General features: G+C 38.9%; 1 protein-coding gene across 4 annotated transcripts in view; it reads left to right on the top strand.

Moving 5' to 3' along the window:
* gpm6ab (glycoprotein M6Ab) overlaps window positions 1-13,567 on the top strand; it is a 69,791-nt gene that overhangs the window by 18,295 nt on the left and 37,929 nt on the right. The window contains exon 1 of one of the 4 annotated variants that reach the window (XM_053502140.1): window positions 10,256-10,631. The exons of 2 other annotated variants lie outside the window; for them this stretch is intronic. In XM_053502140.1, coding sequence (XP_053358115.1) covers window positions 10,595-10,631 — 37 coding nt within the window. In that variant the 5' untranslated portion in view covers window positions 10,256-10,594. Of the gene's footprint in view, window positions 1-10,255; window positions 10,632-13,567 lie in introns of those variants that run through there. One more of the 4 variants, XM_053502139.1, reaches the window with a different exon arrangement.

Below are 13,567 nucleotides of genomic sequence, written 5' to 3'. Positions count from 1 at the left end.
AGATGACACAACATTATCAGGTGTTTTTTCTGGCTGAAAGTGCTTCTGTGACTTGATTTGAATGTGGCAGGCAGCTGCTCTCTCCTCGGTACTACAGACTGTACAGACCTACTTTTGTAGTAATTTAACCACAAAATATTAATTATGAATTGTGTACCTAAACAGATAGTGTTTATTCTACAATATTATATATGTAGGGAACAATATAGTGCAAAATGTATCATTGTACCCAGTAAAGAGACTGATGACTTAACACTGTGCTGGTCCACCAAGGCCTCAGTATGACCCTACAAAGCAGATGCTTCCTGCTGTAGAATGGGAGCGTAGGGACAAGCTGTCTAATTGTGTGATGTTTCCTTTAGCCATAGGATGAACATGTATGAGAGCATTGTGTCTTGTGTGAATGAGTAAACATATGTACTGAAGCGTATCTTGTTAGAAACAGAACACATGTTTGAGAGAATTGTGTTGGTGGGAACAAGATGTTAAAGAAGTGTCACGTAAATGTACATAAGCATGCATAGAAGAGACGAGAGCTTTTTCCTCTGCAGAGAAACTGCTCGGCTGTATTTTGAAAAGAACAACCGACAGTTAGTGTAATTAACGATTTGTAAGACATCTAGGACATAGAGTGATACATATACAGTAGTTAGAACATCCCAGTGTTGTTCTTCTTTATATTACCACTCTTGTCCAATCAGCTCATTTTGGTGGAACTGTTGTATGATAATAAGAATATAATACTTATGAATACAATACTTGTTGCATTGTTATTTTTACCTAACTTAATTAATACTTAATTATTATTATTATTATTATTATTATTATTATTATTATTATTATTATTATTATTATTAATAATTTTATTATTATTTAATAATTTGTGAGACAATTGAAAATGCATTTGCCATTCAATAACCAATAAAGTTTTCTCATTAATTTATTCATGCACATATGTACATATGTATGTTAAAGCACAGACACCTTGGCTCTATATACACCACACTCCATAGTTTACCCTACAATAAAACCACATCAAGCATTAAATTAGCAATATTCCCTTTTTTGTTAAAGAAAGAATTTTTTGTATCCTACACCATTTTTTTTAGTTCCAGTGGAAAAAATAAGTAAATATTTATTTTGCTTCTAAAGCTAATAAATAAAATAATGCACTGAGCACTGTGAAAGCCCTTACAAGCTTTCTTTTTTAGAGTAATGTCATTTTATACATTTAATTAATATGACACAATAAGATGAGTGGGAGGTTTTTCTTTTATTTTTGCAAGAACAGTAAATAGGACCTAATTGCAGCTGAAGAAACGTCAGACCTCTCATGCCGTAGGATTGGTCCGATGAATCAATGAAGCCAATCGGTTGTCTTTGTGGCTTTACTGAGGCATATCTGATTTGGTTAAAATTGAGAAAATCTGCATCATGGCCCCAGAAAACGAACAGTCAATCTCCGTCATGGTGTGTATTAAGAGATACTCAGCCGGAGCTGATTCCTAAAACAGCCCTGTGTATCAGTCCTGCTCTAAAGGGTTCAGCTCCACTACATCATCAGCTATAAACTATTCCTGGTGCCAACACTGGGTGCGGACATGAGCCCGACCGTATGGCAGGGTGTATCAGAGCATAACCCTGTGTGTGTGTGTGTACGTGTGTGTGTGTGCGTGTGCGTGGAGCTAGGATTAATGTCTCCTCTTTGCAGCATGGCAGAGCTAGCAGTGGAGATATTACCAAAGCTTTTCAGCTGTGTCTCTTCTCACACACACACACACACACACACACACACACACACACACACACACACACACCATCAGGCACACATAGATATCAGGCCCACTTTGGACTCAATTTCCACGTAGTGATGGGAAGTTTGAATCATTTTAGTGACTCGATTCTTTGAATCTCCTAAATTAAAATGAACGAGTCATTTAATTCATTTTGTTCTTTTGATCAGAAATAAAATTAAATGTTACATTATTAATAAACAGACCCCAACAAGTCTACATAGACAAATTTTTGCTATAGTTCCTGTAATAAAAATATTACAATGCAGCTAAGGATATATTATAATAAACAGAATGAGCAGCTCACCTCTCATATCTTCTAGTCTGAATCGTTCGTTCTTTTGAATCTATTGCACTGCCTAGCGTGTATGGGAGTCACGTGACAAAAGAACAAACGATTCAGACCAAAATAATCAAAGGTAAATACTCATTTCTGTTTTCTGTTTGTAACCTACGGAGGTTTTGCGATGCCCAGTAGAAAATGAAAGAATCACTCTCCGAGACTACCCGTTCTTCTGAGTCATGTTAATGATGTGTTCAAAAACAACTAATCGTTCATGAATGACCCATCACTATTCACATCGATTAGGCCCATCTAATTACTGCTATGATGTGTGATTGATTAATTAAACACACATTTGATGGTGAGATCCACAACACAATAATTTACCACAACTTTCTGTCTTTGATTATTTTCCCATAACAGAACAACTCACAGTGTTGGAGGTGGTTGAGATGATGTAAAGCACATTATCAGAAAAGGTCTGTGGGGAATGGTGATCCTGGCAGTGCTTTAACACACACACACACACACACACACACACACACACACACACACACACACTCATGTGAAAAGAATAAAGTATTAGAATCGATTATTCAGCTGGTGATTTACTTAGTAACGTTAGAGCACAGGCTTTTAGCGCACACAGTGTAAGATATATCCCAGTGTTTTAAACGCTCTTCGAAATGTTTTTTATCACGATAATAGACTCTGTGAATGTTGAACTTTTGCTTTATTGGATATGCATTAATGTGAGTTTCCTTTATAAGGTGTCAAATATAGGTGGAAATGGATGTACTGCTTGGAAATATTTTCAGTCATACTAATATTATTATTAAACTTTTATTAGATAAAACAATTTCCCTGGTTATTTCACTCTTGCTGTTTATGGAATAGGCTCCCGATCCACCAGGTTTCTTGAATGCGAAAATTTTTCCCTGATTTCTAATCAGGTGTAATTATGCTTCTTCACGTTAAACAAATGCAATCATTTCATTTGTATACCAGTGGACTCCTTAAAATTGGGTCAGTGACGAATCAGTATTAAATCAGTATTAAATCAGTATATATTATTACCGCTGAAAAAAATTCAAGGAAAGACTTAGTTCCGGTTTGACTTGAACCATACATACACATATGAGGGGCATTTAAAATGATTCAGGGATACGTCTTCTCTTAAAATTTTTCTGAGCAATACATACAGTTGAGCAGTACATACAAGTCATAATGTAGTATCAAATTTGTACTAAATGAGTCTCAGATCGATAATGAATCAGAATCTGTTGGTGCATGACAGATCTGTGTTGACCCAGTATTTGATCAGTATTAAATCAACACTATATCAGAATAAGATTTTCATTAAATCAACGTTGGATTAGGACTAAATCTGTATGAAATCTCTGTGCTTAATCAAAATTACATTTGTATTAAATAGGTATTGGATCAGTAAGGAATCAGTATTCAGAATTTGATTCCTACTTAATCAGCATATGGTCTGTATTGAGTCTTTATTGAATCAACATTGGATTAATAGGGAATCTGTATTTAATAAGTATTGGTTCAGTGTTGAATCAGCATATGGGTGAGTACTGATCCTGCTTTCAATCAGGATTGAATCTTTTTTAAATACCTATTCAATCAGTAATTAATCTGTATTTTATCAGAATTAGATTTTTACTGAATCAGCATTGGGTCTGTACTAAATCAGTATTGATTCAGTATGGAATTAGCTTTAAATCAGAGTAAGATTCTTACTAAATCATTGTTGGATTGGCACTAAATCTGTATTGAATCTGTGTTTAATCATCATTGATTTGAATTGAATAAGTATTAAATCAATAATAAATTACAATTCGATCAGAATGTAATTCTTTGTGAATCAACACAATTGATATAATCAGAATTAAATCAACGTTGGATTAATTCGGAATCTGTAGTCAAAAAGTATTAAATGTGTATTGAATCAGCATTGTTTTAGTATTAAATCTATATTAAATTAGGATATAATCTATTTTAAAGATGAAGCAGTATTGGATGTGGAATGAATTCCTACTGAAATAGGTTAGGATCTGTGTTCAATCTTATTTAAATACTTCAATCAGTATTAAATCTGCTTTAAATGATTCGGTCAATACTGATATTCTATATATTAGAATGCCTACTGAATCGGCATTGCAATTGCACTGAATCAGTATTGAATCAGTATTGAATCAGCATTATATTAATAGGGAATCTGTATTAAATATGTATTGAAATTATATTTAACCAGTATTGACTGAAAATTAAATAGGCATTTGCTCACTAATTAATTATTATGGGATCAGAAACAAGTTTCTACTGAAATACTGTAGCATTCTATTTTACCGAATCCCTATTGAATCAGTATTGTCACAGTTTTAAAACATCATTAAATCAGGACTAAATGTATTTATGTAGTTTTATGTAGTTTTATGTAGTTTTAATGTACTTTTGTCTTTTTATTTTTATTTTTTATTATTTAGTCAAAATATAAAAGTTCTCTCAGCAATATGCTCAGGTTCCAACCAAATCACCTGATTATGAAGATGTAACAATTGTGCAAATCACGTTACTCTCTGATCACTCTGAGTTAACCAGGATAAAAGAACATTTTTGTCTCTGACACACACAAAGGTCAGACGTAATCATGACTTGAATTACACGCTGCCTCGGATGCTTTAGATTAAATTAAGTGTACTTAAATAAAAGGGACTGCGGTAAACTAACAGATGATTGGATTGACTGGTCAACTTATCCCTTCTTCTCTTTCCTCGCTGTTGTTGCTAGGTTCATTCATGTTGCTGTCATGGTGACCGCAGTGCCATGGTGACAGTCTCTCAGGTGACATTAATGCCATTGACATTTTTATTATACAATGAAGACAAATACTGTACAGTATGACTCCCTGAGATAGCAGCCATGTCATAAACTCAGGATGAGTTTGATAAGAGAATCAAGTTGGTTAATGCATAAGTTATTTAAATCAGTGGTGTGAGTAAGGGTTCAACAGTAATGTGGGTGGAGAACTCTGGAGCTGGAGCTTTGAACAGCTCCTTCAGTTCATAAGACAGACATGTTCATGATAAAGACTCTTAGGAAGAAGGTGTAATACTGATTTAACACTAATCAAAGTTTACTCTACCTATACAGACCCAATAACAAGTCAATACAGCTTCAAAGCTGCCAAAACAACACTAAACCACCACTTTCCTAATCTTATATTATTGTAATTGGCAGCCATGATGCTGTATTGACTTGTTATTGGGTCTGTATAGGTAGAGTAAACTTTGATCAGTATTCTATTAGTATTAAGTCAGTATTTGATCAGTAAACAGTCACTTCAATATTGACATCTGTTTAATGAAAAATCTATTTCTTTATCAGTATTGTAATAGTATTCAGTTGGATGAGCATCAGCTCAGAAGCAAATAAATTCCAAATAAGGATTGGGTCAGTTTAAATTTATTATTAAATCAGTATTATATCAGTATTGAATTTGTATCTCATTATTTTAAAATCTGAATTAGCTCAGTGTTAGGTACAGATCAGTATTGATTCAGGATTTGAATTAGTACAAGCCTAGTTTTGAGTCCGCATTCAATAAGTATTGAATGAGTTCAAATCAGTATTGATGGTGGAGTGACTGGTTGCTTCACTTCCCAGGAAGTCCTCATATCTGTGTTTTCTACTCGTCCTTTTAGTTATGCTGTAATCATGGTTAGTCCTTGCATGCACGCTGCACTAACTAGACATTCACCAAAATAAAAGAAAAAATAAAGAAATTCAACACAAACAGTTTTGTATCTGAGGCTTTAATAACAAAAATAGACTCCATATTAACTTAAACATGTCTCTCCTGTTGTACTGAACGTCCAGCCTCCTAACACACAGTATGACTACAGATCAATCCCTGCTATCCGTTATCACCTAAAGAGGATGGGTTCCTTGTTGAGTGTGGTTCCTCTCAAGGTTTATTCCCATTGCCATCTCAGGCAGTTTCAATCTGATATTTTTGATTTATACATATTTCCTCACACTTGTCAAACTAATTTCCATAATTCTTTGTTGATGTGGTAAAGCTGCTTTAATGTGCTATACAAATAAAACTAAATTGAGTTAAATATTGAATCTGTTTTAAATCAGAATAAAATCCATGTTGAATCAGTGCTGACACAATTTCATGTTAGTATTGAATCAATATCATATTAGTGTTTATTTAGTGTTAGTTCAGAAGCAGATCAGCTCGGAATCAGTGTGAGATTGACTTTAAATCAAGATCACATAAGTGTTGAATTGGCATCATATCTGTATGAAATCAGTGCTGAATCTGTATTTCAGTATCAGATCAATATTGAATCAGAAGCAGGTCATAGGAAAATCAGTATCAGAAGAGCAGTGACTCATTAGATTAGGATTGATGATCAGTTTCTGATCTATATTGAATATTTTGTAGCTAAATATTATTGACTCTGTATTGCCTGTGCATTGACTTAAACACTGGACTCTGTAATGGCTCAGTATTAACTCAAATACTGACTTGGTACAGAAACTCAGTATTGATTGGGTAGTGACACAAATACTGACTCAGCAACGGCTCAGTATTGGCTCAGTGTTGACGCAGTGTTAACTCAAAGTTTGTCTCAGTCTTCTTTGTCTTTCGGCTGTTCCCTTTCAGGGGTCGCCACAGCGAATCATCTGCCTCCATCTAACCCTATCCTCTGCATCCTCTTTTCTCATACCAACTAACTTCATGTCCTCTCTCACTGCATCCATAAATTCCCTCTTTGGTCTTCCTCTAGACCTCCTGCCTGGCAGTTTAAACCTCAGCATTCTTCTACCGATATATTCACAATCTCTCCTCTGAACATGTCCAAACCACCTCAATCTGGCCTCTCTGATTTTATCTCCAAAACATCTAACGTGGGTTGTCCCTCTGATAAACTCATTCTTGATCCTATCCATCCTTGTCACTCCCAAAGAGAACCTTAACATCTTCAGCTCTGCTACCTCCAACTCTGCCTCCTGTTTTTTCTTCAGTGCCACTGTCTCTAAGCCGTAGAGCATTGCTGGTCTCACCACTGTCCTGTACACCTTTCCTTTCATTCTCGCTGATACTCTTTTATCGCACAACACACCTGACACTTTTCTCCACCCATTCCAACCTGCCTGTACCCGCCTCCTCACCTCCTTTAAACACTCTCCGTTGCTCTGGACCATTGACACTAAGTACTTAAAATCCTGCACCTTCTTTACCTCTGCTCCCTGTAGCCTCACCGTTCCTCTTGGGTCCCTCTCATTTACACACATGTAAATGCGGCTAACCTTTATTCCTCTGCTTTCCAGAGCATACCTCCACCTCTCCAAATTTTCCTCCACCTGTTCCCTGCTCTCGCTACAAAGCACAATGTCATCTGCAAACATCATAGTCAATGGAGACTCCTGTCTTACCTCATCTGTCATCCGGTCCATCACCAGAGCAAACAAAAAGGGGCTTAGAGCCGATCCTTGATGCAGACCCACCTTCACCTTGAACTCTTCTGTCACATCTATACCACATTTCACCACTGTCTTAGCACTCTTATACATGTCCTGCACCACTCTAACATACTTTACTGCCACTCCAGACTTCCTCATACAACACCACAGCTCCTCTCTCGGCACCCTGTTGTACGCTTTCTCTAATTCTACAAAGACTCAATGCAACTCTTTATTACCTTAAAGCAAATAATGCATCTGATGTACTCTTTCTAGGTATAAAACCATATTGCTGCTCACAAATGCTCCCCTTTGCCCTTAACCTAGCTTCCACTACTCTTTCCCACAGCTTTATTGAATGGCTCATGAGCTTTATACCTCTGTAATTGCCACAGCTTTGCACATCCCCCTTGTTCTTAAAAATCGGCACCAATACACTTCTTCTCCATTCCTCTGAAATCCTCTCATTCTCCAAGATCTTGTTAAACAAACTAGTAAGAAACTCTACTGCCACCTCTCCTAAGCATTTCCATACCTCCACAGGTATGTCATTAAGAACAACAGCCTTTCCATTCTTCATCCTCTTCAACGCCCTTCTCACCTCACTTTTACTAATATTTGCTACTTCCTGCTCCACAAAAGTCACCTTTTCTACTCTTTGTTCTTTTTCGTTTTCCTTATTTATCAACTCTTTAAAGTACTCCTTCCATCTTCCCATTACCCTCTTGGCACCAGTCAGTACATTTCCATCTCTATCTTTAATCACTCTAACCTGCTGCACATCCTTCCCATCTCTATCTCTCTGTCGTTTGGCCTTTGCCACCTCTACCTTCACCTTACGCTGCATCTCCCTGTAATCCTGTCTACTCACTTTAGGGTCCCACTTCTTCTTAGCTAGCCTCTTTCCCTGTATACACTCCTGGACATCCTCATTCCACCACCAAGTCTCCTTGTCCACTTTTCCCTTACCTGATGATACACCAAGTACCCTCCTACTGTACCTGTCTCCCTGATCACATTGGCTGTAGTTGTCCAGTCAACTGAAAGCACCTCCTGACCACCCATAGCCTGTCTTAACTCCTCCCTAAAGACTTCACAACATTCTTCCTTTCTCAGCTTTCACCACTTTGTCCTCTGCTCTACCTTTGTCCTCTTCACTTCCTCACCACCAGGATTATTTTACACACCACCATTCTGTGTTGTCTGGCTACACTCTCCCCTACCAACACTTTGCAGTCACTGATCTCTTTCAGATTACAACGTTGACACAAGATGTAGTCGACCTGAGTGCTTCTGCCTCCACTCTTATATGTCACCCTATGTTCCTGCCTCTTCTGGAAGAAAGTATTTACTACTGTCATTTCCATCCTCTTTGCAAAGTCCACCACCATCTGTCCTTCTACATTCCTGTCCTGAAGACCAAACCTGTCCATCACATTTTCATCACCTCTGTTCCCTTCCCCAACATGTCCAGTGAAGTCTGCACCAATCACCACTCTCTCACCTCTGGGGATGCTCTGCATCCCTTCATCTAACTTACTCCAGAATTTCTCCTTCTCTTCTAACTCACATCCTCCCCGTGGGGCATAACCACTAACAACATTGAACATTATCCCTTCAATTTCCAGCTTCACTCATCACCCTATCTGATAATCTTTTCACTAGAACATTCCCTACAAACTCCTCTTTTAGGATAACTCCTACTCTATTTCTTTTCCTTTCCACACCATGGTAAAACAATTTGAACCTTGCTCCTAAGCTTCTAGCCTTGCTACCTTTCCACCTGGTCTCCTGGACACTTCCTTCTCTGCATCATATCAACCAACTCTCTTCCCTTCCCTGTCATGGTCCAAACATTCAAAGTCCCTACTATCACTCCTAAACCCATAAACGCCTTTCCTCTTCTCTCTGTGCTTTTGAACACGCCTTCTTCCTCTCCCTCTTCGACCCAGTACTGAATCAAAATGTACTTACTTTGACTTTATTTTGACTCTACTGTTGACTTGCATTGACTCAAATACTGACTCAGCATCGGCTCAGTATTGACTGAGTATTTGCTCAATATTGGCTCATTCTTAACTCAGTAGTGACTCAAACAATGACTCGGTATTTAATCAGAACTGACCTAATACTGACTTCATTTTGACACTCTGTACTGACTCAAATACGGACACAGTACTAGCTCATTGTTGACTCAACACTGCTCAGTATTGACTCTGTACTGCCTCAGTATCAACTCAGTACTGCCTCGGTATTGAAGCTGCACCAGGTGATATAGAGATATCATTTTGTAAAGAGAAGCAGGATTCATGCTTCTGCATCTCGTCTATTTCTCAGTGAAAAGTGGAGTGAGGAGGGCAGTAGGTCTGGAGGGGGCTTTAACAAGAGGACCTGAGGGTGTGTGTGTGTATGTGTGTGTGTGTTTATGTGTGCATGTGTGTGTGTTTCTGGGACCCGCCCCTCCATCTGTTCCAGCGTTAGACATTGTATCTGTTTAGAGCATTGTGTGTCACAGCCACAGCACTCCAGCGCTCCTCCACCGGCCCTAATCACCTGCTCCATCCCACCATCTCTCTCTCTCTCTCTCTCTCTCTCTCTCCCTCTCTCTCTCTCTCTCTCACACACACACAGGCTTTAACTCTCTCTCTCTGAACTGCGTGATCATTAATCCCACCCGTCGTGCAGACACAGAGAAGGATCCCCAGCACACGCCCTCCTCCTTCTCCTTCTGCTTCTCTTCTTCCTCGTTTTTTCTCCTCCTCTAAGCGATGGTCTGCTTCTGCTGCGTGAGGGGTTTGCACATCTGAACGGTTTCAAGCTTACAAGCGTGTGCGTGTGTAAATCAGAGGTGAAAGGACTTTCCCAGAGCATCACTGGCCTCAAACACACTCTTTGGAGCGCACACGAACACACTGACACACACACACACACATACACACACACACACACACACAGAGTAGAGACCGTTACCTCGATACTCAGAGCAGAAACCGTGTCAAGTGCAGAGGGGCGAGTTTGGGCCGCGATGGAGGAGAACATGGAAGAAGGACAGACACAGAAAGGTATGATGTGAATGCAGTTCTTCATTCCTTTATTCATTCATGCTTTCATTTATACCTCTTTATAATCTGTCCATCATCTTCCTCATCATCTACGTGCATCACTGATCCAAGTCTCCATGGTTGATTTTTATGATGATGGTGCTGGAACTCTGATTTGGTGTATAGATGTTTTTGGAGCGTGTGTGTGTGTGTGCCATTTTTGCACTGATTTAACTTATCAATCTTCCTTCAGTATATCTCCCAGTCAGTACCTTCTTTCTTTCCCTTCCTCCTCTCCTTCTTCTGATTAAGACGCTGCAGGAATATTTCTCCTTTGCTCTCCTTTTTTTCTCTCCTTTCTAGTCAGGATCTCTTTAATGCATTGTGAGTTTCTGTGGTTTATCTCTCTGCTATTTCTGTGTGTGTGTGTGTGTGTGTGTGTGTGTGTGTCCGGGGGTCCGCTGATGCGGCAGTGAAACGGAAAATCGAATCTCGTGTCCTCCTCTATCAGATAGATGTTTCTGCAGCATTAATGAGACGATGATATACATGAAGGAACATGATAATGGACTGCGAGTGTGGAAGTGGAGGGCGTGGCAGTGTGTGTGTGTCCCTGTGTGTGCGTGTCTCTGTGGGGGGGGTGTGTTGGGGGAATTGTGACAGTGGCATTGGGTGGCATCAAAATAAAATAGGTTCTTTGAATGTCCTCGCTGTCGTTTAAAGCAAGGAACTTCCTTCTGTTAAAGACATGACCCAGTTCTTAGAGAGAGAAAGAGAGAGAGAGAGAGAACGATGCTCTGAGAGAATTGATGAAATAGAGTAATCGATGAAGAAAAATAAGGTAAAGGAGAAAAAGAAAAAATATGAGTTATGGAGTGTAGAGTAAAAGATTGAAAAAGTGAGATTGAGAAGGAATAGAAGAATGAAGAAAGGAATTTAGAGGAGGAGAAAGAGAGGGGAAGAAAGTAAGAAAAATGGAAATAAGGAAAGAATGAAGGAAGGAAGTGAGAGACAGATGGATGAAGAAAGAAAAGAAACAAGGAAATATGGAAAGAATTAAGGAAGTAAGAAGGAGGTTTAAGGAAGGTAAGGACACAGAGAGAGAGAGAGAGAGAGAGAGAAAAGAAAAGAAGCAGGGAAATAACTTAATGCAGGAAGGAAGAAAAGAAGGAATAAAGGATGAAAAAAAGCAAAAGAGATGGAGAGAAATAGAGGAGAGAGAGAGAGTGTGTGTGTGTGTGTGTGTGCGTGTGTGTGTGTGTGTGTAGAATACATGATGAGTGCACGCCTGACCGAACCTAAATGCAGTGAGCACAGTGAACACACGAGGAGCTCTTTATACAGCCAATCAGGTTGCAATGAGAGACATGTAGAGTGATGCTGAAAAGAGATGGACAGATACAGTAAGAGAGAGAGAGAGAGAGAGAGAGAGAGAGAGAGAGAGAGAAAGAGAGAACAAAAGACAAAAACAGGGAGAAAATAAGATGCCGGAAATGAGTTTTAGAAGAAAGAAAGAACAAAGAAGGAAAGAAAGAAAGAGGGGAAAAACAAAATTATAGAAAGAGAGACAGAAAGTGACAAAAGAAAAATGAAAGGAATAAAAAAGGGATAAAGGAGAGGTGAGGAAGAGATAGAGAGAGAAACAGAAAGGGAGCAGGGGAGGGACGGAGGAGGTTGATGCTAAATGTAGGTAGCAGACGTGAAGGTCTTGATTTATGAGATTTCTCTGAAAAGCCCTCATTAGTCCACACACACACACACACACACACACACACACACACACACACACACACACACACACACACACGGATAGAGGGAGGAAGAGGAAGAGAGGGAGGGAAAAAGAAGGAGTTGGTGGAAGGTTTCAAATTAAAGTTTGTACAGTAAGTGGATCAGCCATCATATCAAAAGTGTGGCTTCACCGTCATTACACGGAGTCTTTGTGCATGTGTGTGTGTGTGTGTGTGTGTGTGTCTAATAAGGAGTAATTTAGAATATCAGGTTCTGGGGTTAAATCTAAAATAGTGGAAAGCTAGGTTCCTATGTAGGCTGTATGAGCCCTTGTCCCACACCTCAAGTAGTTGGAAAGGGATTCGGGATTCAGCCTTGTGTTAGAAGCTAGTTAGCTTTGTACCTCACGTTAGCTGTTAGCAGTTTAAGATGACATAATGTTGAAGTGTAATCAGAAGTGTAAAAGTGCTTCTGAGACTGGAGTTGATTGTGGTTTTGGCAGGCACTTGCTCCCTCCTCAGTACTATGGAACATACAGACCTACGGTAGCAGTCAAAAGTTTGGACACACCTTCTAATTCAATGTTTTTTGTTGTGTGATTTATTTTCTACGTTCTAAAACAATACTGGGTTTTACGATAAAATAACTCATATGGTGTAATGTAATGAAATAACAACAAAAGCACCACCACCACCACCACCAACAACAACAACAACAACAGTCAGTTGTTATTTTAGGACATGAAGGTCAGCCGTTCCGGAACAGTTCTGGCAAGAACAGTATCGTGTCAAGTGCATTCGCAAAACTCATTAAACACCCAGATGAAACTGGTTCTCATGAAGACCATCACAGGAAGGCAGGACCAAGACTTACAGTACCTCTGCTGCAGAGAAGAAGTACCTTTGGAGTTACCAGCCTCAGAAATCACCAATTAACAACCAGCACTTAAGATTTTAGGCATTATGAAGGCTGTACAGAGCATGAGGAGCAGATACATCTCAAAATCAACTGTTCAAAGGAGATTATTGCATAATCTGGGTGCCTTCAGCATGCTTAGAGTTAGAAGGTGTGTCCAAACCTTTTACTGGTTGTGTACTTTTACTACTGTGTATAACTGTGTATAGGATATGAATTGCTGGATATGAATGAATGGAAAAAAACAATGAATACATCTGCAACCCAAACCATGCACTTGCTGCTTGATTCACTTGCTGCAGCCAGAGTCA

Source organism: Clarias gariepinus, chromosome 8 (assembly GCF_024256425.1).
Source record: "Clarias gariepinus isolate MV-2021 ecotype Netherlands chromosome 8, CGAR_prim_01v2, whole genome shotgun sequence".
Lineage (NCBI taxonomy): Eukaryota > Metazoa > Chordata > Actinopteri > Siluriformes > Clariidae > Clarias > Clarias gariepinus.
The sequence above is the reverse complement of the archived record's forward strand: the minus strand, read 5'-3'. Positions and strand labels throughout refer to the sequence as shown.